This window comes from Chroicocephalus ridibundus, chromosome 2 (genome assembly GCF_963924245.1).
Source record: "Chroicocephalus ridibundus chromosome 2, bChrRid1.1, whole genome shotgun sequence".
In the NCBI taxonomy this organism is placed as follows: Eukaryota; Metazoa; Chordata; class Aves; order Charadriiformes; family Laridae; genus Chroicocephalus; species Chroicocephalus ridibundus.
This window is the reverse complement of record NC_086285.1, coordinates 39692561-39719798: the sequence shown is the minus strand read 5'-3', so window position 1 is coordinate 39719798 and position 27238 is coordinate 39692561. Positions and strand designations below refer to the sequence as shown.

At 37.9% G+C, this 27238-nt stretch overlaps 1 protein-coding gene across 5 annotated transcripts in view; it reads left to right on the top strand.

Moving 5' to 3' along the window:
• The window catches only part of TBC1D5 (TBC1 domain family member 5), a 321123-nt gene that overhangs the window by 270759 nt on the left and 23126 nt on the right, over positions 1-27238 (top strand). For 3 of the 5 annotated variants that reach the window (XM_063325151.1, XM_063325148.1, XM_063325149.1), the window contains 3 exons: positions 3619-3782; positions 18225-18257; positions 22254-22353. In XM_063325151.1, coding sequence (XP_063181221.1) covers positions 3619-3782; positions 18225-18257; positions 22254-22353 — 297 coding nt within the window. The remainder of the gene's footprint in view (positions 1-3618; positions 3783-18224; positions 18258-22253; positions 22354-27238) is intronic. The other 2 variants (XM_063325152.1, XM_063325150.1) reach the window with 1 other exon arrangement.

The window sequence follows — 27238 nt, the reverse complement described above, 5'->3', positions numbered from 1 at the left end:
AGTGTTTCCTGATGATAATTTTCTCAGATTTGCTTATTCATGCAGAAGGATCAGGTGCATCCTAAGTTTTCTTCTTACCTGGGTATAAACCAGACAGAAATAGTATTTTTATCACTTGTGTTTTACTGCATCTCTGTCTTAATTTCATTACATCTTGCATTGCTTTTATTTTTCATCTTCGTTATGTTTTACAGTCCGTAAGAACCAGATTAGCCAGATTAGTCAAAGCTCTTGGTGATAGCTCAGCAAATTCCCTATTAGGACAGTTGTATTGTTCTGTCCACAGAATCCCAGCTATACGTATTTCTTCTCTCGTTGGCTATACAAGTAGTTGCATATTCCATTCCTCAAAACTGTGATCCATCTTTTGAAGTGTAGCTGTTTAGTAAGCAAAGCCATGGCCAAAAGACAGACTGCTCTGTCTTTTCAATTCCCTATTATATTTTGGACTTTTTTTTCCTTAGAGCTGAAAGACAGAATACAGAAAAAAAAAAACCTTACAAATGTTTTTTGCATCATTTTACCAAGCTGTATTATTTCATGTGCACAGGTTCCTCAAATATATTTAAAGTGTCCCTCTCTCAATGTTTTCTATGAAGATTTACCACATAATGTGTTTATTTGCAGGTGAAGCGGGTTAAGTGCAGGCCGTGCAGTGGAGGAGTATGTGAAAAACATACATTGCTCCTTGTTTAACATTTTTGTTTGCCTTTTTAATCTTGATCCTATGTAGAAGATACCTTCTTATTACTAGGATAGGAAAGAGAGCCCATTTAGTCTGATTTTTACATAATAAAATATTTTTTCATTGTACTTTACTCTGTCCGTCAAATATATTTTTTTGTGTTTAGCATTTATATTGGCTGCCCTGGCTTAGCTATGTGAATTTCTTTTATAAATGCTTTGTTTGCTAAAATATGTAATTTCATCTGTTCCAAGACTATTTTTAAGTTTTACCTACTGTAATACCACACTTCCATTGTAAATTGCCACTATGAAATACATAAAAAGTCTCCTTACATAAAGGCAACTGTAAGGATAATGGTGTTGCCAAGTGACATGATTTTATCCTAAAATTAGAAATCTTCTAAAACTTACTTGTGACTGAATTATTTCTGCTGTTTGCCATGCAGTGTTTTCTCCTTTTCTATTTCGAGAATTATTTACAGAATTGGAGGTTCATGTTCATGTAATTAATGCATATTCCATTTCTCTATAAAATGTGAAGGCAACAATTAAGTGAGATCTTACAGCCTCTGTCTCCTGCACTTTAAGGAAGCTGTTCAGATAAAGTGGTGGGTGATAAGTGACTAGAGAAGGGCTGGGAAGAAACAGAAAAATGCAGATGAACGAAGTTGGTGGGAAGGGAAGAATATGTAAAGGGGAAAGTTGGAACAAGGAAGTCACAGAAGCAGAAAGGCAATGTGGAGGGGTCTGAAGAAGAGGAGGAGGCAAACAAAGGAAAGTCCACAGGGGTACGAGAAGCAGGACATAAAATGTAGGAGTGTCCTGGGAGAGAAGAGCAAAATCAGGCAGGAGAGAATGAAGGAGAAGGTGGGAAGCAGTTTATATCCCAGTTTTCTTCCAGAAAATGTTGAGAATATTAAACCCAGATCGTTTATTGTGTTTTGTCTTTTTTGGTCTGATTTGTTACATGTGATGTTTTTTTCTTTGCTAGTTCAGTCTCTTTACGTTTGACAGACTTCTTGCCAAGACTGTTGCTAACTCTGGCTAAGAGGACATTTTAAACATTTATGCCCTTAAGCAAATGGGAATTGCTGGTTTCACGTAGCTGTGGCTGTGCAATATGTGCTGTGTAGGTTGAACACCGCAGAGGACTTGGCTTGGGCTTTGTCTCCACCCAGCAGGTGGCCAAGCATGGCACCTCTGACTTCCACACCACTTGGAGGACAGTTACCATTCTAGATCTTAAATGACTGAATTAAGTTAAGATGTTTCCATATGAGTAGGTTTTCCTAGTTGTTTCCTTTTGTTTAAAGTGTTTGATCTCAACAAAGCTGGTCTCCTTTTGAGTCTATGCCTGAGTTTCTTTCTGTGTGTTCTGCAGCCTTTTCTGCCTCTATTTTCTTTCATTGCTTTGTCTTTTAGTTTTCTTTTATTTCTCTAGAAACCTGTATCACAGGGGAAGACCGCAGTGCATGATGAAGGGGAGACTAACCATTCCGAAAAAGGATTTAGTTTTGTATTTTCAGATTTGGTAGTGCATCCACAATAACAAAACACTAAATACATCATAAGGTCTGTGCAAGAATATGTGGCATATCTGTGGCGTAGAAGGCGGGAGCAGCTCAGAGCAAAGAAGGATGAACCACTGTCGTCTGCGAGGGAGGTGGTTTTGAATTCAGTCACAGCCTTGCAAAGGAGATGAAGCTGCACCTGTGACATCTGAATGATTTGATTTCAGAGGGTCACTCTTGATGCTATAGGTGGCAGCATGAAAAGCACACTAAAAACAAAGGAAGCAAAAAGGGAGAACATGAACAGACTCATCAGAATAGCTGACAAAACAAGAAAAGGGAAGAATTCTAGAGCTTTAATTTTACGTGCTCTTTTGCTTTTTCTCAGAATGGAAAATTCTAGAATGGCATTGTGTCACTCTGGATTGACTTCCTCATACACGTAGTAGAAAGGTTTTTTAAAACTAGCATCTGTCCTAATGCAACATTTTCTCAGTGAAAGTTAATGAAAACTGACATATTAATTGTTTTTCTTTCTTCTGGAGCTAACTGGAATAAAATTTTAAGTTAAATATTTCAAAACACTTTGTGGGCCTCAACTTGAAGAAATGGTCCTTATCAAAGACCTAACTGCATACAGTGTCGTGGTGAAACAGTTCAGGCATCTACCCAGAAGTCTTCGCTGTGGCAGTGGACAACGCTAGATTCTTTTGAAAAGCTGCATGGAATGACAATAAGTTACTATTGAGTAGACTTCATTGAAATGCCTGTTAGGTGGACATGGCCTTAAAATTTGAAGCATGAGAACTTACATTCTTTCCTGAACTTAACTTGCTTTTTCCTGTTGTAAGTCTAGATATTGTCTTCTAGATATTCAATGCCCAACCTATTCTTGGAATCTGGCATTCTATTCTTAGCTTTCTTTGCCAAGTTTTGTAGTTTGTTTCTTGAGAGAAAAAGGATTTCCTTTGCAATGTTGATGACATCAGATTTTTTTTTTTGTTATGAGATGGTACTTTTGCTTATTGTGCCACACAGGGAAGAGAAGGCCCTCAGTCTGTGGATATAATAGGGTGTATATACTGAGATGGTATTTACATATATATATTTATTTATTTATTTATAAATATATATATGTTGTTTGGCATATATGTATACACACACACTAAATAGTGTGTGTTTGTGTATATATCTATACATAGACTAAAATTTTGTCTTTTCCTCTCATACAAAAATTATGTTCCATGTATGTCAAAATAGTCCTTCAATCTCACAGTGCATGCTGACACACTTCAACATTTCATTCTGTGTTGAGCTATCTGTGAATCTCAGTGAATGTCAATTAAGACAAAGAAGTCTTTACTGGGAAAAGAAACTGCCTGTTGATTAATGCTTTTGTTACTTTATACTTGCTTTACAGGCCAAAGTTCAAAAAACATCAGTTCATCTCCAAGCATAGAGAGCTTGCCTGGAGGACGTGAATTTACAGGATCTCCACCTTTGTCTGCATCAAAAAAGGATTCCTTTTTCAGTACAATCTCCCGCTCCCGTTCCCAAAGCAAAACTATGAGCAGAAAAGAATCGGTGAGTTCTTTAACTTTTTAAACTACGTTAATGTCACACTGCATTACTTGCTAGAGGCAATCATTTCTCCCATTCATTAAGCACTTGTGCTTGGAAACGTTTTCCTAAGCACACGTTAATGGCAAAACCAAAAATAAGCTCTTTTAACTGTTTCTGTTGAGTAACATCTCCATTATGGCTTCTATCCCATAATCCTACCCGAAATGAAACTGTGAAAGCGCCTGTTGCCTCTGAGAAAGAGGAAAGAAGTGCTGTAAATTTATTTGCTTTGTTAGACTTCTGGTGTAGTCCTGAAGTTAATGAACAGTTCAGTGGGAAGCACAAATGCTCAGCAGATCCAAACATGTCCATCTGTTGTCCCTGAAATTCCTTAATACATCAGAGGTTTCCAATGTCTGTAGCATCTGCAGTCTGCAGTCACAGTTCTATTTCTTGCACAGCCCTGACCTTCCATTTGGCCACAAGAAACTATTATTTAAACAGGTTGTTTTTTTCCAAGAAAATCGGCTCTTATCATGGGTGTGTTCCAAAGAAATTCTCATCCCATCAAAGATATTTTAGGAACACTGCTTTGGTTAACCTCATATGCCATGGAGCAGGATTCTTCTTTATTTCATATACACGTTTCCCATTGTCTTTTTGCTGATTAGTAACCAGCTACTTAATAGATGGAAAAAGTTGTATTTTTTTTCTAAGGGGAAGGCATAGGGGTTTTCTCCATGCCATTTTCACAAATCTATGCTCATATAACTTCCTATTGATTTCCATAAATAGGAATCATAATAGCAGTATTTATATATTACGTTCTTCAGGTGTTCAGAGGTAAATAGCATGCAGAAGTTTAATCAGAACATCTCAGCATTTTTGTCTTTAAGCAGCAGAATCTTTATTAAGTCATATCGTATTTTAAGTTCGGTATTTAAAATGTTCTAATGAAATGCGCAACTTTGTTCAGTTTTTGTTCACTGAAAGAGAGGGTTTAATTCTTGTTCCACATGCTTTAATGTTGCCTAAAGAAAAGCTGTGTTTTGTGGTTAGTCAACAAGAAGCTATAATTTTGGTTTGTGTCCATTTAAGACATATTGAATTGAATTTAAAGCAAAACCAACAACTTAATATCTCCCTGCTTGTCCTCATGAGTTGAAGAAAAATAAATATACCGATACTGAACTTTTCTTTTTCTATTTTAACAAGGTCTTGTTCTGGTTTAACAAGGTCTAAATCTACCTTTCATTTGCAACTATTTTCCAGGCCAGAACTTGTTGGTTTTGCACGCGTAGAGTTTAAGAATAATTCCTCCTTAGTTCTCTTATTGGAGACATAGAAGACTTTTCCATTACAATATTCATACTCAATTAGACTTTTCCATTACAATATTCATACTCAATTAGAACCATTAATGATTAACATGTTTTTCAGGTAAATAATTTCCCAGATTTCTGGTATTTTATTAATGTTTTTTTCAAGGATTTTGGACAAAGATGTAACCATTCAAACAGATTTATAGTCCTTACGATGATTTTCAGTAGACTGATAATCATGATAAACTAAGCAGAGCATAAATTTTCAGAGGAATTCTTTGAGCTGTGATATATTCTAGCATTTTATGATTAAACAACTAGAAAAGGTTTTAGGCTACCAAAATCTATTTCCTTATGTTCAATTTTTGACTGACCTTTATTAGAGGGAAAAGGAATTTGTAGCAGCTCCAAGAGGAAACGGTTTGTTTAAATCTGTTCTCTGTTCCTCAAGACAATGTTTGGGTTTTGTTTTCCTGTAAATTTCATGATACCTGGTTTTCCATGTAGAGAAGAAAACCCTGAAGAGTTCATCCTGAGGTGCCAAAATAGTTGCATCAGAATACTTCAGTCTCATAGTTGCTTCATTTACAGCTGTTTTCTGGAGGCAAAAGATGATTTGAAAACATAATGGGTTCACATCTTTGTTTTGTTTATAAAACTGAAGTGGTCTATAATTTTGCATTTATCTCTAATAGTTATACCGATTATATCATTAAGTACTGGAGAAATTACCTTTTTTGGAACGTGGCCGTGCAATCACTTTATAAGAAGATGCTTTTAAAATCAGTCATTCTTGGTGTAGCAGATGAAAGGCAATCCATTTCCCCTTCATCTGTGTACTTAAAATTAATGCCCTTACCAAGCAAAGCGGAAGCGGAACACATACATAAAGACAGATCCTTTCAACATGGAGTTAAAAAAAGTGATTTTCACAGACCAGAGGACATTACTGTAACGTTATTATGAGATGAACAGGAATGTCATAATTGCAGGTTGCACCTGGCGTACTGTGTCCATTTCCGGGCTCTCCAGAACAAGACAGACATGGACGTACTGGAGAGGGTCCACCAAAGGGCCACAAAGGTGATGAAGGAATGTGGCACCTCTCCTATGAGGAAAGGCTGAGAGAGCTGGGACTATTCAGCCTGGAGAAGGCTCAGGGGAATCTTACCAATGTGTATAAATACCTGAAAGAAGGGTGCCAAGAGGACGGAGACAGGCTCTTTTCAGTGGTGCTCAGTGACAGAGGCAATGGGCACAAATGGAAGCACAGGAACTTCTGTCTGGACATCAGGAAACACTTTTTCACTGTGAGAGGGACTAAGTCACTGGCACAGGTTGCCCAAGGAGGTTGTGGAGTCTCCATCCTTGGAGATATTGAAAAGCTATCTGGCTTGAGATGGACAAGATGAGCTTGAGAGGTCCCTTCCAACTTCATCCACTCTGTGATTCTGTGACAGGATAAACTGGAATGCCACTTAACCTGAATTCTTTCTTTCCTGAAGCTCATCCAACAAGTTGGGCTTTCTCAGGGAGAGCTGTGATCAAAATTGATACTTGATTCATTGCCTTCAGGAATAGGATGTATCCCTTTCTCATATTAAGGACTTCTTAAGGTAGTAACATTTGCGTTATATTTAGTCTTCTAGGTCTTTTTTTCCTCACAAATGCAAAGATCAATGGAAAGAGGTTTTTACTGCTGTTGCCAGAAACAGATGTCCCCTGTTTTATTTAGTTAAGGAAGTGAATCTGCAGCCTCAGGGATGAATGCACAATATCGGACCATGTTTTGGCCACCCATGGCACCCTGATGTTTTTCACGTTGCCATTGGGTGGCACTCAGCTGTACGTTAATGTGAGGCCCAACAAATGTGTTCAAAGGTCTGTTTTGTGCTCAGCAGTGAGATGGTCCCCTCCCTTTTTATGTAGTTTGCAGCTTTCTGACAGGAATAACTTAGGTTGCAATTTCTGGAGCCGTCTTCCCATAAACAGGGACAGGAACTTTTAATATATAATACACTCCAGTGCCTGTTATCTTCTGGCTGGGTCAGTCTTGCTGAAATAAAGTCCTGGAAAATTTCCTGTCATGGCCTGCCTGCTGCCCTCTCCTTTTCGGCAGAGTTGGGGAATTGGGTGCATTTGTGGTCTCTTTATTTCTCATTATGTTTCATTTACATCTCCAGTAACTAGGGACAGTCTACCCCTCTTTTTGGCAAATGGCAAAGCTGCTTAGATGTTGATTCTGGAAAATATGGTTGACTGATGTCAATTTTTTTGGCAGAATATTCTGTAAATTGCTTTCAGCCGTGGAGATGTGACAAAGAGGGAACTTTGAGTCGGACAATATAAACATTTTCAAAACTTGCACTAAAAAAAAACATAGGAGAAAAAATTATTTTGACTGAAAATAAAGTTTTTATTTGGAGAAATCATGTATTTTAATAAGTAAACTTCTTGAAACCATAAAAGGTTTCAAGTTAAAAAAATCAAATTATCCATTTGGAAAATCTGTTAGTTAAAAAATTCCCAAGAAGGAAACATTTCTAAGGAAAATCTGGAGCAGTTTATTTTCTTTACTAAAACAATTTACAAACATGGTCAATCAGAATCCTCATTTCTTAGCAAAAAAATCCACAACAAAAGTGTCATGCCTCATGCTGGTTTTGATTGCACAGACTTTTTAATTAAATCAAATTTGACAACATATGCTATTGTCCCCACAAGCAGGTAGAAACAACTGTTACTGTCTGTGATTTACATAGCTAGGCTGACTGATTTGAAGTTAGATATGAGTACCCCTACAGGTTAGAAAATTAATGAATGCCATTATTTTCAATTAAATAGGCATCTGCTCTACTGATTTAGGAGCCTGATTTTAAGCATACAAGCTTGACAGTTTTGCTCAAGTAGAAGGGGTATACAAAAGTCAAAGAGATAATAAAACTAAGACTAGACAACTGCACAAAGAAATATCATGCCTGCAAAAATTCCATTGAAGAAGAACATGTCTTTTGTGCATGTTACACATCCTGGAGACCTTTTTTTATTCCCGTATCTCTTTTTCACGACTGTTATTTTTAGGATCTCTTTAAAAGGTTTTAAGCAAAATATTTGTCAGTCCATGCTTACCGATGCCAAACATTCATTTGGAAATAAAAATGCTATGATGAAATGTCCTTTTTTAGTTAAGCATCGTAAAGTGTGCCCAGAATAAGTTAGTGTCTGTGTACAACAGCCAATTGTCTGATCAGTGTGTCGGATTCGTTAGGCCTAAAGTTAAAGATGTGATCATTGTTCTCAGTGCCATTAAGTTTAACAAACTTCAGTGCCTTAACCTTTAACTGCAGTTAATACTGTAGGGCGTTTGTCTGTCTTATTCTGATGTGATAGGCCAAATCAGACACCTGAAAAATGCAAGTTATTTAGTACTTCGGTGCTTGTCTAATTTTAGGGATAGATGAAAAGAATATTAAACTGCCAGGTCACATGAACAGAGTTCATAGAAAAACCTCTGAGATATTTTGGAAGTGTGATTCTTTTCTCAGTTGCCTTTCTCAGGCTCCCACAACATGCTGTAACTCAAATGAGAGAGCTGAAAACAGTGCAAGGAAAAATAAGCTGCCTTTTACAGTTTTTTATTAGAAATACTTGCAAGTTCATATAATTTAGTAAAACGACAGCTGTATGCATGAGTGGCAGCTTTGAATCCTAATGCTCTTTATCTTTTTTGGAGTGATTCATTTCACGGAAAAGAAGCTGTACTGTGATAAAAACAGGAAGTTAATTGCTTAGAAAAAAAGATGAATAAAACCCCAAGTGGCTCTGCAGTGCTTTTTCTGTCATATTATGAGCAATAAACATGTATACAGAAGAGTTCTGTGGGGCCATTTGGAAGATTTTAAAAATGTCGGTGTAAACTGTTGTCTTTCTCTGGTACAAGAGATTCAGATACATGCAGCTGAATTATACTTGCCAGTAACTTCTGCGCAGAAGCAAATTACAATGGTATAATTTGAAAGAAGGCAGTAAAAACTTTTAAAATTATTGGGCAGCCCTTTAAAACTATCAGGGAGACTTTAAAAAATACCAAAATCGTGAATGAATGAGACTCTCAGCAATGAAGTTTGCGAAAGGATCAAAGTGACTTAGGAGACAAGAAGTGTGATCCTTCACTCCACAGCAATCCTGTTAGCAGCAGCAGGCTCAGGACTTGTGCTGTGCATCCTCTTCCCATACGTTAATCATGAAGTTAATATTTCAGCATCCCAGTGGCAAGGGAAGATACATCTGAGGATCGATGTTGGTGGTTTGAGCTGCCCTTTTTTCCTTTTCAGTCGAAATCTCATCCCTTCATCCCACTCTTTTAAGATAACACCACAAAATTACTGTCCATTTCTGCGAAGAGCTGAGGGACCTGTAGTGAACTCTCAACAAAACATGCATGTGAATGAGAAAAGTCTCTCTAAATCAGGCTATTGTTTTAGTTGGGTTGTTTTTTTTTGAACGGAAAGGGTTTCTGTGTTTGGGAGGTTTTTTTCCCACTGAAATAAATTGTAGGTTTGTGTTTAATAGCTTGATTCTTATTTTTGTCTGTGTTTGGTTAAATCAAATCATTCCCTATAAAAACAACAAAACTTGTGTTTCTGTTCTTTTAACAGTGTAGTATAAATGGTGTATATTTACAGTCTCTTCATAATCACTATACTTAAGTTTTACCCTTCTTAATCTCTGAACAATGTAATCAAAGATTCTGAAAACCCTAAATAATAAGATGCTGCTCTGGTCTGCATTCTCAGTCATGCTAGGAATCATATCAAAGGTCAAATACATCCAGTCTGAACGGAGAAGGGGTTAGTGAAACTTTGGCAACGGATGCTTAAAAAAATTTAACTGAGTGTCAGTTTAACAAAGGGTATAATTTAACTGAGTGTGAGTTTAACAAAGGGTATACTTTGAAAGTCCTTCATAAAGGACTCTATATGTGTTGAACTGTGTGTATATTAAAAAGCTCATTCAGGCAGCAAAATTAAGACACATAATTACATAAGTACATCGCACCTAATCAACTATTTCAATAACATTCAACCAAATGCTTTAGTAATATAATAGTGAAGCATGGAGCATGAACTTTATTCATTGCATAATATCTGGATATTAAACATTCCATATTCATATGCATCCAAGAACACTTACCGCATTGTTTCAGAGAGCTCTAAAATCATGAAATGGTGGGGTTTTTTCCCCTGCTCACATTTCTCTTACTTTGCCGTAGTGGGCTCATGCAGTCTTACAGGCCGGCAATGTGTGTACCAGAGAGGCAGAAAGCCCGTCAGATCTGATACTGAAACATAATGGAGGAAATGGGATTCTCATTTACATATGTGTTTATTTATAGCTATTTCCAAAATACTCAAAGTCATACCATCTAAATTAATATCTCAGTTTTATCATTTATGAAAAATATTCCAATGCGATTAAGTCATCAATGTCAACAGCAGCACTGAGAGAAAACTTTTATCGCCATTTCTGTTCAAAGGGATAATTTCTATTACCCTACAGCTCTTTTCTGTTCTTATCTATTCCCTTACCAAATGAAATACTACTGATTTTCTCAGTTGTTCAGTGCCCACTCATCCACAATTGGTTAAGCAAAATGTTTTGCAGCTTGTCGTAGGTTCTGTTTTTAAACTGTCTGTTGGCAATCCCGTAGGGCAGTGCCAGCAGATGGACTTGTGCAGGCAGCAGCTAGAGAAGTCCCGCAGTCTTGTGTCTGCTTAAAAAAAGGTTTCTTTCCATCCTTACTTTATTTGTCTCTAGGCAAGAGCTTTCTCCAATATTCGCGTTTATCCTTCTTCATCTTCCTGATAAGGAAAGATAATCTGATCATAGGAGCGGGGTATTTTTAAGAGGAAAATACACACAAGTTAAGTGAAAACAAGTCCTGCTCTTGCTCCAGTAGCACAGTTGCTGGTTTCTAGCTCTGCGTCAGTGAGACTGGTGCACCTGGAAGCTCTTCCAGTAATAGGTTCGACAGTGGGAGTTGCTTTGGAAAACGTCCAAGCCTGTGGTCCTTTGCCACTAACGTCTCCAGGCAAGGTGGGACGTGGCAAACTAAGCAGATTCCAACAGCGTGACATTGGCAAATTGACTTTGAACTGTTTAAGATGGAAATTCAACAGCAGGACACGGTGTTTAGAAGCTGTGAGCCAGAGTTTCAGCTATTTTCAGGATTTTAATTGAAATGAAATGGATCTGTCAGCAGGCTAGGGAGATCCTCTGAGGCTCCATCTTTCACTTTCTTCTAAATGTCACTGTATGTAAATATTTTTAGCCTTGTTTAAAGAGACAATAAATCAAATAAATAGATAGTTATACATCAACACAATGAAAAAGATATTTTGCCTCAAAGTCACTAATCTTCTTAGTGGAGATTATAAACAAATATTGATTATAAATATTTTTTACCTTGCTGTCCTCATAAAACTAGAGGGCAAAGAAGAGGAACGGAAAGTTACTCCAGTTTGGAAGAAGAGGAGCAATAGCTGACCACACATTCTTATTTCTTATATTTCAGAAAAGCTACAGGTACAGAATGCATTAAAATACACATGTATATATATTTCACCCATCTTCAAATTTTAAAAGAGTAAGAAAAACGTAATTTTTCTTGCATTTAAAAAGTGTGGGTCTCCTTGAACAAAGCTAACTCTGGCGTGTTAGAAATGTGAATGTTCAAAAGCGTTCCTGGGTCATTGGCTATTCTGAGTCAGAGTTAGAACCCTTTCAGTTTTGTTGGGTTTTGTTCACTGCTTTATGGGGGGTGGGGGGTTAAGTAGACAAAGGCTGAAAAATTTATTTATTAATTTAATCCTTTACCAATAATCTGTTAGTTTTGTTTACATGTGCATAGCCTGGGAAAGCATGTGCGACGCCATCCCTCTTTGTGTTGTTACTGAAAGCGCACAGAGGAGGTCAGGATTGTACTGATGCCCCAAAATATGTGACTTTGCAGGTGAATGCCTTCTAGCATTTTAATTTACTGGAAAATTTGTCTTGGTCTCATTCTAGTTGAACATTTTTATCTGTATTATAAAATTCCTTTCTTGTTTTTGATACTTGTTTTCAATCAGAGCCCTCCAAAACGAATAATTTAGTAATATTTTTTTTGCAGTGTTGGTACATAACCTGATTTAGCTTGGCTCCTAGGAATCACAATGAATATTTTGTTGACCTTTCTTTTATCCTTCATTTTGTTTTCTTATTTTTCTCAGTCCTATTCCCCCACCCCTTTCAGAGGGTTGTCACGGGCATATGTTCACTAGGATTACGCAGTGGCAGTTCTCTTTCAGGTTTTAAAATAGGCAATTATTCTTCTGAATTTACTTCTCCGGGCAGAAGAGGATGCATTGTGTCCTGAAATGTTATGATTTTGACAGCACCGCATTTTGAACCTAGACTTCCAGGAGTATTTTTTACCTAACTCATTTGTGCTCCCTCTGATGTCCCCTGATGTATTTTGAGACATATAGTACTACCAGAGAGCAAAATTTCTGTGTTGGAAAGCAACAGGTCAAAGTAATGATAAGGCAGAGGAGAAAAGAGAGGAAAAGAAAAGTATGCTTCCGTAGGTTTTGTACTCCCCTTATCTTCTTTAAGGTGGATAACTACACCACCGTTTCCTTTATTAATCTGACAGAGAACCTGTTTGAGCTCTAAGGGGTCTGATCTAGGAAAGCACTGAAATAAGTACGTAACTGTCAGCAAGTATGAAGCCCTATTTGCTACTCTGAGCAACTATGACTAGTAGCACTACACAGTGAAATTAAGAGAGAGTTTAAAAGAAAAAAAAGGAAAGAAAGACTTTCCTACATAAGCTACCTCGTACCGTCCTGGGATTGTAGTAGCAGTCTTGAGTTAAAGTGGTGTAAAATAAAAACATGGCTCAAGTGCACTGTGCATGCAGTCCAAAGGAACAAAATATATGTTTGTAGGATTTATCTGAAAATACTATGCTTAAAATGTTTAACATTGATGAAAGTATATTCAAAATAATAAAAAAAACCTGGCGGTTGTGAAGATGTGAAGAACGCAAAACATGAGTAAGGTGTATTTGGAAGTATATTAAGCATGGGGATACTTCAGCTAGCACAGGGACACAGAAATATTGGTAGGTAATGGTTCAGCACAGGAAATCAGTACCTAACCTCTGCTTCTGCAGGAATTAATACCCGAAGGCAGTATCTGAACTTCTTTGTGTCCTCCCAGGGTAATATATTCATATCTGAAATAATTCCAATTTGTACAAACATTGCACAAGTACCAAAATTCTCAATGTGAAAGTGACAATATATATTCCATCCCTGACTCTGATATGCTTGGTGAACTTGCATCTAACCTTTTCATAGCCCCTTCCACGTAGAAGAAACTTTCTCCGAACATCTGCAAAGCAAATGCCTTATGAAAACTCTCCTAAAAATTCCACCTATCCACTGACAACAGTTTGGTTGCTAACATGCTGAAGCCATGTCTATAAGACTGACTAATATAGCCATATTGTTTCCATGTCCTCCCCATATGTGTGTCTGCAGCCATCTGTTTTCTCTTGGCTTACACTGTTAAGTCCTTTAGAGAAGCGGGTTTTTTCTTTATATTTGTACGGCACCCAGCAGAGTGAGGTCTTGGTCTTGATGAGAGCCCATGAGTGACACCATTAATAATAGATAAGTCAAATTGGTAAATTAAATAAGTCAAAATTTTGTTTTAAATTCCACCGTCTGTAATTCATTGTTCAAAACCAGTTGTTTACGGTTTAAATGTCACCATATGCGGTAGACTATTCTGTGGCTGGCATAGATCATAAAAAAATTATGGGGGTGTCAACCAACATTCAGCTGTCAGGGGTTCAAGATTAAAAGGTTAAATTTTGTATTTAATTGATAAATTAAAAAATGAAAACCAAATGAATTCTCACAAAATGGAAGCAGTAACCACTGCTTTTTACTCCAGGGAAATTTGCATAAAATTAAATGTGAAGGCAATTTATGCCATGCGTCTGAATCTTATTTGACATGCAAAGTGCCACCAGTATCCAAAAGGTGTACTCTATGTGTATATTTTATGAATAGGGACTTAAGTACTGGTAAGAGCCTTAGCAAGTCCCTGGCTTCAGGATTTCCCTACATCAATCTTATTTTTCCCATTATTTTCCTCTAAATGTTTCAATACCTCATCAGAATTGTTTTCTAATTTACCCTGCCAGTTTGCCAAGAGCTCAGGGGATGTTTCCTTAGTGCTCTTTTTGGGAATACTGAAAGAATTGAAAATGTGACTGGGTAAATTAATATAAGAAAAGTCCAAGGGCTATTAACTACAAAAAAACTCCACCACTAGTTCTAGATATCCCTGATCAGCACACCTGTGTAGCCTGGGAGAGTATTCTGGGCCATACCATTACATCTTTAGATCATGACATACTTTTTTCTTTACGCTTTACCCAGCCCATCATTGAGCAGCATCAAACGCGATACCAGGAAGACTGGGCTGTGCTTTCAACACACTTCTGTCACATTTTGTGTTATGTTTTTAGCTGCAGCATTATTGCTTAAACATCTTAAATACCTTCAAATGCTCTTCGCTTTGAAGGTACTTGCTTTTCTCCTGCACTTAACACTTGGTGGTGCTGCCAAGTTAATTCATATTCAGAAGGATTCAGCTTTAAGATGAATGGAGTTTTGCCATTCTAAGTGTTCGTGAACGAAATATATTTTTGTATATATATATTTTTTTTTTGGCTAAATAAATAAATTTTTGGCTAAATCAAAAACATTGATTTTTTATTTTGGGTAGTTATTTAAATGATTGATTTTTGGTTTGTGGTCAGCTGGTTAACCCTTGAGAGCAGTAGCTGAATGAGTTTGAATCACTGTTCACATGTTTCTGTCAGTGTGTGTGTGAGGTCAGCTGAAAGGTCGGTTTCTCAAGGAAGCAGAAACCATAATGTTTTTCTCTTGACTTGCATTTAGTCTGTTCCAAGAATTTATAAGTCTCTGTTCATGCATAAGAGGGATCAAAGAAGCACTGCTATTTGTACATTTTGTATATTTGTACATTTTGTATATTTGGACATATGTTTTTGTAAGCCTTTGACAACAGAGTTTACTCCTCCTTGAGCTTCTACATGAGTAAAACAGACAAAAATACAATTTTTCTTCCATTTCCTGAACAGTAGGACTGAAAACTAAATGTTAGTATGAAAGAAAGACGTTAGAGCCCTGATTTTGTACATTCATATTCCCTGTTTTGCAGCCCTTATACTTCTGTATTAAGCTACACGTCGTGTATTTGGGAGAAAACTTGTTTAAACTGATAAAAACAAGGTTGAGAAAGAATGGCTTCTGCCAAAACTCTATTTCGTCAGACCTTGGCTTGTGTGGGATGCTAAATTCAGTGCCCTTACCCCTGTCCGCAAGCCTTATTGCAACTTGTAAAGTGAAGAGCTGTAAAAGGGTAGGATTCCAATGTCAAAACTGTAAAACTTTCTGTAATGTGTTCTCGAAGGTGCTGACCACTTTCAGTTAGTCACAGCTGTTTTTCTGAAACAGTAAAATTTGATGAAAAACGGGGTATGGTAGAGGCATTGCTGATCTCATTACAAGCTCAGGAGAGAAGGAAGGGTATAAAAAATTTATTTCCATAGCTGTCTTTGTAAAGGTGAGAAGATCGATGAAAGGAAAGGTGATAAAAAGGGAAGAGCGAACTTTGGACAAATGGAGAGCACCAAAACTGTATAGAATGGGGAAAAAATAGCAAAGAAATGGCAAATAATTAATCATAAAGGAATTAGCTTTCATGGCAAAAGAAAAAAGGAAATGTAACAATGTAAGCAAAGTTCTGGGTGTGGATAAGAAGAAAGATGAATACGAGAAACATAAATATAAGTCAGGTTTTTTTGGAAATTCAGTCTTGCCACAAGAAGGAAACGAGTTGGAGATGTGTATATGGAGGTACTCAAATAGAGTCTTGCTTTGACTGGAAACATAAATACTAGCCTGCTTTACATTGGTAGTGAAATGTAAATCAATGTTGCAGCACAAATAACCTACTTCCTTTTCATTCTCATACTCACTTCAGGATGTTACTAATCATCTGGAAGGCTCTACATCATGTGAAATGTTGAAGGTGTGAAAAAGTTTTTTGAGGATGCTGTGACGAAATTTTCAGAAAGTATTGTTAAGTTGGTTTTCTGCAAGACTGCATCATTAAATTCGCAGGTCTTGGTCTCCCTGCTGTTTGATTTGGTTTTCTTCCTCATAATGCAGCTCCCAATATTAGAAAATGTTGAGCTTATAGGCTTTATAGGACATGTTCTTTGGTAGTTGACATTGATTTTTTATTTTGGGTAGTTATTTAAATGATTGATTTTTGGTTTGTGGTCAGCTGGTTAACCCTTGAGAGCAGTAGCTGAATGAGTTTGAATCACTGTTCACATGTTTCTGTCAGTGTGTGTGTCAGATCAGCTGAAAGGTCGGTTTCTCAAGGAAGCAGAAACCATAATGTTTTTCTCTTGACTTGCATTTAGTCTGTTCCAAGAATTTATAAGTCTCTGTTCATGCATAAGAGGGATCAAAGCAGCACTGCTATTTGTACACAAAATAAAAATGGTATCCAGGGTACTCACTGCCTCTGCACAATGAAACATAAAAGTTGTCAGTTAGCGAAAAACTCAGTGAATACTGTCTGGACAAGAATCAAGAGCATCCGCACAGAACTGGCGATAAATCAGCTGTTTCGTCTATTACTGCTAAAGACTATTACTTTAGAACACTGCAAAAAAATGTTGGTTTTTTTATGAGGGACTTTGTGATTTTGCTGCTTAACTTTACAAAACATTAAAACATTCATAATCTGCAGAACAAATTTCAGAAGATACTGTGAAAAGATTAGTCTTAGAAATGTTGTTTAGAAGTGACCCCTGCTGAAGCTGCTACTTGAAGCAGCTAACATTGGATCAGGTCAGTGACTTTGAAGAGAAACTTCTATGAGAAACCTCTTCCAGTGTTGCACTGCTCTTCTGATGAATATTTTCCTAATGGACAATTTGAACCTTCTGAGGGGCAATTTTTTGGCCATGGTCCCTTCTGTATCATCTGTTACTGCTGGGAAGAGTTTGATTCTCTGTGGCTCCATATAGTTGCAGGCTCCCAGCAGATTCCCCTTAGCTTCCTCTTCACCAAAATAAACAAGCTTCCTCAGCCTCTCCTCTAGACTGGTAACCATCATAGTAGCCCTGCACTGGACCCTCTCCAGTTTCTCAACATCCTTCTCGAAATGGAGCCCAAAACATTATTCAAGGTGAGGGCTCATGAGCACTGAGTAGAGGCGGGTAATGACTTTCCTGGATCTGCTGACCACATTCCTCCTGTATGTAGCCCAGTGCACTGTTTAAACTATTCATGATGAGAGCACTTTGTTACTTCATATTCAACTCAGCAGCCACTGTAGCCTCCAGATCATTTTCAGCAGGCCTGACAAATAGCAAGTTCCTTCCTTGCCTGTGCTGATGCATTGGGGTTTTTCTCCCCAGATTTTTGCACTTATTGAAGCTTCTAAAACAGAGACCTACAAAAAGGTTTCTTTTGCCTGGGCTTCCAGTGTCTCATAGTGTTTCTGAATTGAAGTTCTACCAGTCAGCACAGCAGTCATGTCTCCCCATTTTGCATCATCTGAAAATCTACTGAGTGTACATTCTGTCTGCTCATACGGGCTGTTGATGAAGACACTGAGCAGTATCTCCATAGCAGTCCATTGGTTACTGTGCACATTTCCAGCCACCCAACTGGACATCAAGCCATTGACTCTACTGTTTGAGCTTGGGGTCTGACCAATTTTCAGTCCACCTACAATCCTTTCATTCAGTCCTTACTTTCTCATATTATAAACGATGATGCTTTTGAAAATAAACGTCAAAAGCATAACTAAAGCAAAAATATATTGCATTCACTCCTCTCCCTTCATCTGCATGGCCCATCATTTCATCATAGCGGGCAACCAGATTGGGAAGGCACGATTTGCTCTTGGTAAATCTTTGTTGACTTTTCTTGATTATTGTCTTGTCCTTTACATGTTGGAAATTGATTCCAAGAGGACATGCTCCACGATTTTTCCAAGGACTAAGGTGAGGCCAGCCATCATCTAGTTTCTTAGATCCTCATTCTCACTTTTCTTTAATAAGGATGTAAAATTAATGTTTCTCCAGTCACCAAGGATGTCCTGTAATAGCAGTGATTTTTTATGGATGATAGCTAGTGGTGTTGCAATCACATCATCAGCTTTTTCAGCACCCACGGGTGTATCCCATGTGGTCCCATGTATTTGAACACATGCTGCTTCCTCAGGTATTCACCAACCTATTGCCCCCACACACACACTCTTAGCCATCCCTCTCCTTCCCAAATTGTGCATGCAGAGGTCTGGGAGCAGACTTGGCCTAAAAAGCAAGAAGCAAAAAATGGTATTGAGTTCTGTAGTCTTTTCTGTGTCATCTGTCATTATCTTATCTCCCCTAGTAAGCAATAGACCTACATTTTCTTTGAACTTCCTCTTGTGGCTCATACTTGTAAAATTCCTTCTTGTTACCCTTTAATGTCCCCCATTAATTTTAGGTCCACATGAGTTTTATCCTTTCTAGTTTTGTTCCTGTGCCCAAACAATGATTGTGTGCTTGTCCTTTGTTTCCTGTCATTGTTTCCACATTTGCTCTCTGTTTCCATCATTTCCATCTCCATGTGTGCTTTTCCCATTTTAGTTCATTAAGAAGCTCCTTACTCTGCCAAGTGGACCTTCTACATACCTTGTGTGCTGCTTTCTCATGTATTTCTGGGTTAGGTCTCTGTTCAGTGACAGACAAAGTCCTCCCCGTTAGATTAGCAAGTCTATTCACAAAGTTGTTCTTCCCTCTCTTTGCCAGGTAGACCTATTCTATAAGTTGTCTTTTCTCATCAAATTGGGTGCCACAAGCAAAATAACTGAAGCCCAGATAGTGCCACCAAATATATAGGATACATCTGCTGGCTTTTCCCTTTTGCCATAGAATTAAGGAGAAACACCACCAGGATTCCTGTCCCCTTCACCCTTGCTTAGGAGCCCAACAGTCACTTTTGAACTGGAATGGTTTCACATCACTATGTCATTGGTGTATGCATTGAATAAGCAGAAAAGAAGTCAGAACATTAGGTGACCCCAAACAGTCTTTTGGCAACACCACAAATTGAGGCTCCATGCAAGCAAGAAACCTCCCTGGTCAATGAGTTTGGCTGTAAGAGAGTCACCAACCACTCACTGTCACTCATCGCTTTCGCTCGGTTGTGTTCTGTTATGGTGTCCAATCTGGATTCTTCCTCTGAGGGAGCTGCTACTGGACAGCCCTCCTGCTGCCAGAATTCACAAGCTTCCATAGCATCGTAGAACGGTTTAGGTTGGAAGGGTCCTTAAGGTTCATGTAGTTCCAACCCCGCCTGGCATGGGCAGGGACACCTTCCACCAGACCAGGCTGCTCAAAGCCCCATCCAGCCTGGCCTTGAACACTTCCAGGGATGGGGCATCCACAACTTCCACTTTCCATCTTCTTCTCACTGTGTCTTGCCTTGGTTGCACCTTCCCTGTCTGTTGCATAAGCTTTTATACCTTGAAAGATCCTCTCAATCACCAGTTTATCACCGCTAATTCAATAAAACACACTTGCCTCTTCTTGCAGCTCCTCACCTGCTGCTGCGGCAACTACAGCAGAGCAAACCTTCCTCCAGGGACATCACCCGCAGGGGTCCATCTGCACAGAGGTTGCCACAGCACTGCCGGTGACAGCAGGGGCAGGTTTTGGTTATGTCTGGTAGCAAGTCATCACCATTTGGGTGTTGTCGTCGTATGCAGACAGCACATCCAGGTCTCTCATGTGTCAAGTGCCAAGTGAACTGTCTTGCTCATTTGCACATCCCACTGGCAGCGCTCCTTGGTGCCCTTCCTGAGGGTGCCAGATAAGTCAGGAACTCCAAGTGTGTTCATTCAGCTTTGTGCAAGAGTTCCCACTTGGCAGGAAAACTCTTGCACTGTCTGTGAGTTCCTGGCCACGGCACCCTCCTTTGTGAGTGATGGGTCTGCTGAACTTTTCTGATGCCCATGCTGAATCCTAACCAGCTGAAAGAACGGTGGATGTAGTTTACTCAGCACCAGTCTCCCTTGCCAAATGAAAAGGTACTGTTGTATGGCTGAAAAGTTCCGTTTCAGAATCTGCCCAAGTGGATAGAGGTGTCCAAAAGCATTTTAAAATCAATTTACTGCTGTTCTGATCCATGAGTAAGAAAAAAAAAAACAGTCTTGGAAACATAGAAATATTTATTACCAGAAGTTAAATTTGCTTATTCAGTTGTAGGAGATAAACTGGGTTTCAATTACTGGCTAATGATTTTAGAATTTGATTATGTTACTTTTATGGTAAAATACTCAGCTATTGTCACCTGCCCCTATCTTCCAGCTGCACTTGCAGTGCACTGGCAATTTAAACTTTACGGTGGGTTGTTTCTTGCAGTCACTAGCTGCACGTGTTAGGAAAAGGTCTTCTGCAGCAACATTTCTTGAATAGAAATAGGAATGCAGATAGGCTTGTATAAACTGTGACGGAACTGCAGGCTTTGAAAGAGATTAGTCTTTCAGCAGCTATAAATTGGCAATATAAAATCAATCCCTTTGAGGCTTAAGCAGTCAAAGTATAAAATTGAGTAAAGTAAGGTGAGGGTGTATTAATTTAAGGAAATATCAAAGAAAAAAATGTTTAATGTCTGTAGATTGTAAGTGTGAGGTTAAAGTGTGTAGGGAAAGTGATATTGGTGGATCTTGCAAAATGCTACAGTTAAATTTATTTATCAATTGCTTTTGGATATATGCTATGTTAGTGCAAAGTTTCCTTTGCTTGGCTCTGACTCAGTTTCTGATGGAGATTAAGATCACTTGTACCTTTAAATCATGATTGATTCATTTTCTTTATTCTTGCTGATCAGTTTTGTATTTTTTTCATTTGAAATGTAATTCGTACTGTAATGTTCAGCAATCTCCATCAAACATGAGTATGAAAGAACTGCAAAACTCCTAAGAAAAACACAGGGCTAAAAAGTTACTTTGCCTTTATCTGCTTGAATTCAATTGCATAATTAAACAAACAAAAAACTGCTCAATACTGTATGTGACAGTATTAATTCCTTTAAAGGAGTTTTAATAAAGGAGTGGTGAACTTTCTCTGCAGTATGGTCTTCAAAGCCGAGATTGGATGCATATGTAAACTGGAAAAGAAAGGACTTCAAAGAGAAATTCTTAGTTGAGGTAGTTCCCATTGCTTATACGGGGCATGTGGCTAGATATTAATAGTTCTCCTGGGCCTTAAAATCAATAATCCTTTTTTTTAAATTCATATTTTACATTACACTTGATGCCCATTTATTAAACATAACTTAATAATTTAGAGTATCCACTTTACACTATGTGAGCTGAGAATAGTTTTCGCTTAAATATTGCATAAGACGCTGTGTGGAATTGCAGTTGGCTGGGCGGTTTTCTTATACAAATAGAGCGTGATGTGCTACACAAATAAATACACCAAATTATATGGCAGCAATGCATCCTTGAGGTATGACATTAGGTCTCATGAAATATATGCCTTGAAATAAAAAAATAAATTTTTTCTGAGGTTTCAAAGGAATAGCTGTGGAAATTACTCTGCCGGAAATGAGAATTTTTCTCATTTGGTGAGTTTTTTCAGCCATTGCTGTGGTACCACGTTTGCACAAGCTAAACCAGGTAGCTAATCTTTAAAAGAAATACGACTTGTTAACCCTTTTTGGATCAATGTAGCAGATTTTTATTAAACTCTTTAGAAGGTAAAAGGCTAGTATGAATAAACACTGAAACATTAAAACCAAACCCTATTTCCATGAAATGATAAAAGAATTTAAAAGTCTTTTGATAAATACTGTTGGAAGGTGATTCTTTTCATTTCCAAAATTTTCTCAAGAGCAAAGGCAAAGGAAAAATTAGAAGATGTCTAAGCATGTCAAGGGTTAGCTTCCCAATTTTACTGTGTATCATAAAAAGGTGGGTTTTAATGCTAATAACCTCTTAATTGCAGGAGGAGGAATTGGAGGCCCAGATTTCATTTCTACAAGGGCAACTAAACGACTTGGAAGCCATGTGCAAATATTGCGCGAAGATGATGAACACACATCTCGGTAAGTGTAGTACCCCGTATTAACCTGTAAATCTTTGCAAAGGCTCTTTTCATGTATGTATTAGAACTAAAATAATATTTATGTAGTACAGTGCATATTCTTTTAGACGCCATGAAGAAGATGGAATTGACGTACCCAGTTGTTCTATCAGATGCTGCCAACCACTGCATCTTTATACTGTCATACTTTTAAACTTGGGAATATGATAGCCACTGGTGATACTAAAAAAAAGAGTAGATGCATTTTGGCACAGATGCTCTTTGTCTGTTCCTGAGATTTCTTGTATTGTAAGAGACACGCTGGAGCTCACAGCATGTGAGTTTACACTCTCTTAAGTTCGTTTGCTCGTCCCAGAATGGTACTCGATGAGTGCAGTGACAGCTGTATAAAATTCTTATGCTTTCATTAAATGTAGCATCTTCACAACCTATGTTGATCACCTTCCGAATGTAAAAATGTGTTACTATAGGCCGACTAGTTTGTAATATTTTGCTCAAACAAGGAGAAATATAGTAAGATAGAAGTCAATACATTGGGACCAGAATCAGCAAAGACTCCAATCTAAAATTCAACTTACGTATTGCCAAGACAAATCAGAGAAAGTAAACAAAAAGCTTCAATCAATTCAGGTGTAAATATGCTTAGCTATGCTTTGCATTTTTAAACTGTGTTGAACTGAACTCCAAAAGTTAGTATATTTAGTTATGTGAAAAAGCACTGCTGTTAAGAAATCAGGGCACAACTGCAGTAACTTTACAGTTTATTTATAGCCTGCAAAATCTAAGCAAAATAAATTAAAGTTGAATATTTCAGTGGGTAAAACTAAGTATATGATATCTAAGTTTGCCAGGTCAAAAAGATCAGATGTGAAAGCCATATTATACTTGTATTTTCATATTCTTTTACGCGAGTGTTTTAGCAGCCACTGTTATGAGCCTAGGAAAAGCTATAAATATTGTGTTATTTGAAAGTTTGGAATCACAGCCAAGTGTAAACCTCTAACCCCAACAGCTTTAGTCTGATGTATTGTATTGCTTCTTTGAGGGTACATGAGCAATGATGAGATAAGGGATAAATTATTACCTGCTGAAATGATGGGGGAAAGATTACTGTGTCAAGAAGAAGAGCTGAAGTCTCTTTCCGTTAGGAAAGAAGACGAGGGGTGTTTAGCAAGGGCATCAGTTCAAGTACAAGCATAAGCATTTCACCAGCTATGGCTCTGGACTAGAGATCAGAATAAGCCCAGACAAAGACACTTGAAGTAGTCTGCCTTTCAGCACTGTATGCATGAAATGAAAGCAAAAGATTTGTGATAATATCCCAGTGTTAAATTCTTTTTCCTAATTACATTAGAAACAAAAACACTTCGGGCCAGTAGTCTCCTGAGAGCATCGTGGAGCGGTTTGTTATCCTCGCAGGACAGGGAAAGCCATCCCCTATACAGCTTTGGCCGCAGGGGTGCACCAGGTGCATCGTGGCACCCCTGCAGCGCCTTCACAGCCTTCCAGCCTAGTTTTTTCTAAGTCCTGCTCCCTGTACTTCTTCACAATATTCCTGCAAGTCTTGTCAACATCATGGGCTATTAACTTTGTAAATTTGGGTTACACTAATGTGTTTAAATCCTATAGAGATTAACGGTTATGCCCGATAAACAGAGCATAAGAGAGACTGAGATACCACCAGCCTTCACAGCTTCTGCGCTTGTAGCAAACTGATGAGGTTAGGTATCCCCAAATCAGCCAGCAGGCGATCCACGGGAAGGCAGGTAAAAAACCCCACCAGGATTCTTGCTGGTCTGACCTGTGCGAAATCCTTTCTGACCTGAAATCTGTCTATAACATTCATCCTGGTGAACATTCCAGCAAGCTGTCCAAGAAAACGGATTCTTTATAGCATCCCCGAACTCCTGCTGAGGATTATCTCCAGTGTCCATCCACTGCTCAGGGCTTCAGGGAATGGCAGCAAAATAAAACACAGAGCGTATCTGGTCATTTCTGGGTTAAGGGAAAAGTTAGCAGGGGCTGCTACTGCACCCAGTCTGATTCTCCCCCAGGTATCTCCTACTTAATTGCTTCATTTCAGAGGCCACAGAAAGCTAACGATGAGTTATATCACTCCTCTTGTAATCTGTCAGGACACTTAACTTCAAGGATGTTACTTCTTCCTGGGAGGCAGAATTTTTCTGACTTCATCACACAGCTTTTGGCTCTTGTAGCATTCTTGATAGCAAGGTTGAAAATCCTCATTTAGTTTACCTATACACAGTGATTAAGCAATCTCTCTGCACTCTCTTTGCTAGGTACGACACTTTCAGATTCATTTTATAGGGGTTGCCTTTTAGATCTAATCATTTCTGTGGTCTTCCTTTGAATTCTTCAGGGTTTTCATACGCCTTTTGAAGTGGGTTAATCATATCAGGATATGCTGTACCAGCGCTGGGCTTAGCAATGTGGTTACTTAGCAAAGGGAAGGTCATCTCGCTGCTCTCATGTGGCATTCCTCCTTTTAAACATTTTTAATGCAGCATCACATTAGTGCTCTTTGGTACAGTGATATGTTGAGGTGATAATCCATTATGACCTTTAAAATGCGGTGAATCACAGCTTTCTAAACAGAGGATTTTATCCTGTATGTAAAATCAGGAAATGTTTATTTCTAGGTGTGTTCTTTGCATTTGATTATAGTAAAATTCACTTCTTTTCATTTGGCTTTTTAGCTGAATAATTCAGGTAATTCTGCAATGTACTCTGTTTTCTTCTACTACTCTAACAGAAGACTTAGCCATCATACATCTAATAGTTGTCTGAATTATTGATAAAAACATACTGATATGTAAATTTTGACGACCCTTCCAGAACTAATTCCTTTAACAAAGGAGTTAGACAACATTTTAAAGAATTATCAACAAGTCAGTCTTTAGTCTAAGACCTGCCTTTTAAATTGTATAAGGTTTAAGATTCTTATTTAAAAGAAAAAAAAAAGCACTTTTTTTTTTTTTTAGACTGATATTTTAAACATTTTTTTCAGACATTATTATTCAACCAGTATTCTTTTTTCCTGTATTGACTGCATTATATTTGCAGGTCACTTTTTAACAAAACAATATTAATTCAAGCTTATAAAAATGCATATCCAGTGACTGTTCACCACAGAGTTATTTAATTGGCTCTATAAATTAGCACGTCAAACAATTGTAGAAAGCTTTTTTTGTAGTTTCCAGTGAAACAATTCAGGATTTTTTGCCTGTCTTTTCTCAGGTTCTTTCCCGTACAAGGGGGATCCTGATGACGGTCAGGGGCAGTTACTTCATGACAGAGATGTCACGTGTTGTAGCTCAGAAATGAACAAAATAACCGTCAGATCATCTATTCTGGTTTGAATCTCTAGTAATTTATAATCTATTTATATCAAATCAAATTATACCATGTATATTTTTATATGATATCTTTTAAGGAAATAAGTTTGTTTAGTTAAAAACTTGGGCAGGATTCCTCTCTTTGCCATATAATGATATCACATTTCTTTACCAAGAAGGTTGTATTTCTATAGGTTTCAGCAGATATCTGCTAATGCTGCATTTCCTTTGCATGGAGCATGAGGAAAGACCAGAGGGATGGAACAGCAGTTTTTATTTTGTTCATATATTCAAAGATGCTTTCATTAAATGTTTATCTCCTTCCGTAAATAAACCACACAGTGTACCACACAGCAACGACATAATTAACTGCTTATAATATCAAGGGATGTTACCATGGGGATGAATGATGGTTCCGAAGTATTGCTACTTAGAGCTATGTGTAGAAATTAGAAATAGGTTTTTGATGATGAAAATGGAGGAAAGTCATTCTGGGACCTTTGTCTCCTTCTTAGGGCTGTGCATTAGAAAGAGCTTTACTTTTCTTCCCCCTCTCCCGTAACCATTGAAGAACTGCTGAGGTAGAATGCCTTTTAGTCCCTCCAAGGACAAATGTTGAAATTTTTATACGTAAAATGGCCAGACAGGAAAGCTGATTTTACTTCTCTTCCCACCCTTTTTCACAAGCATGTCATAGCTTTCAAAAAAAAAAAAAAATTCTGTGTTCAATTTTACCATTAATGAAATGAAGATACATTCAATCTCGTAAGCCTGTCCTGCGGCTTTGTTCGCAATATAAATGCAGAATATTGCACAGCTGATTCTGAAAAAGTATAGTTGCCATAGCTATTACTGCTCCAAAATCATCACAGCTACATTTTCTGGATGTTACTTTTCACATACACTGGGCTTTTTCAGGAAATAATATTGTCCCTGGTGCATTCTGTATTATGGTAATGCTCTTCAGCATTTTTCTTTCTGTGAGGTACTTTTCTGTTAGTGCACATAAATACCTCAAGGCTCAATGGTTCAGAAAGCCGTAATACACCAGTTAAGTATTACAATATTATAACCTGTCATAACGTTATTTACTTCTTGAAGAATTTTGATTGTTTCCTCCCTTCTTCCACTATGTGGAAAGAAAAGCATCAAGGTAGCAAGTGCATTCAGAAGAATATTTTCCCTGGTAAATGTGACCTCTGTCTGATGTCTTAGAGCAGATCATGAATAATTTGTTTAAGAGACACACTGCCAAACATCGCTCAAAAGGCCCCACGGTATCTGCTGGAAAGCTTCTTACTCATCCTTCACATTTGACATGGAAATGAGTTGGAGGTGTTAGTCCTCCATGAAGTCAATCTGGAGGGTGTCAAAGAGCAAAGCTTCATTATGTCCCAGGCTCAAACCAACACAGCGCTGTTAAATGGCAGTTCAAGTGACACCAGTTAATGACACTGCCATCTGACACCATCTTCTGGTTTAATGTCTTTAGGGTTTGGAACATGTCGGCACTGGCACAGGATTAAAGCA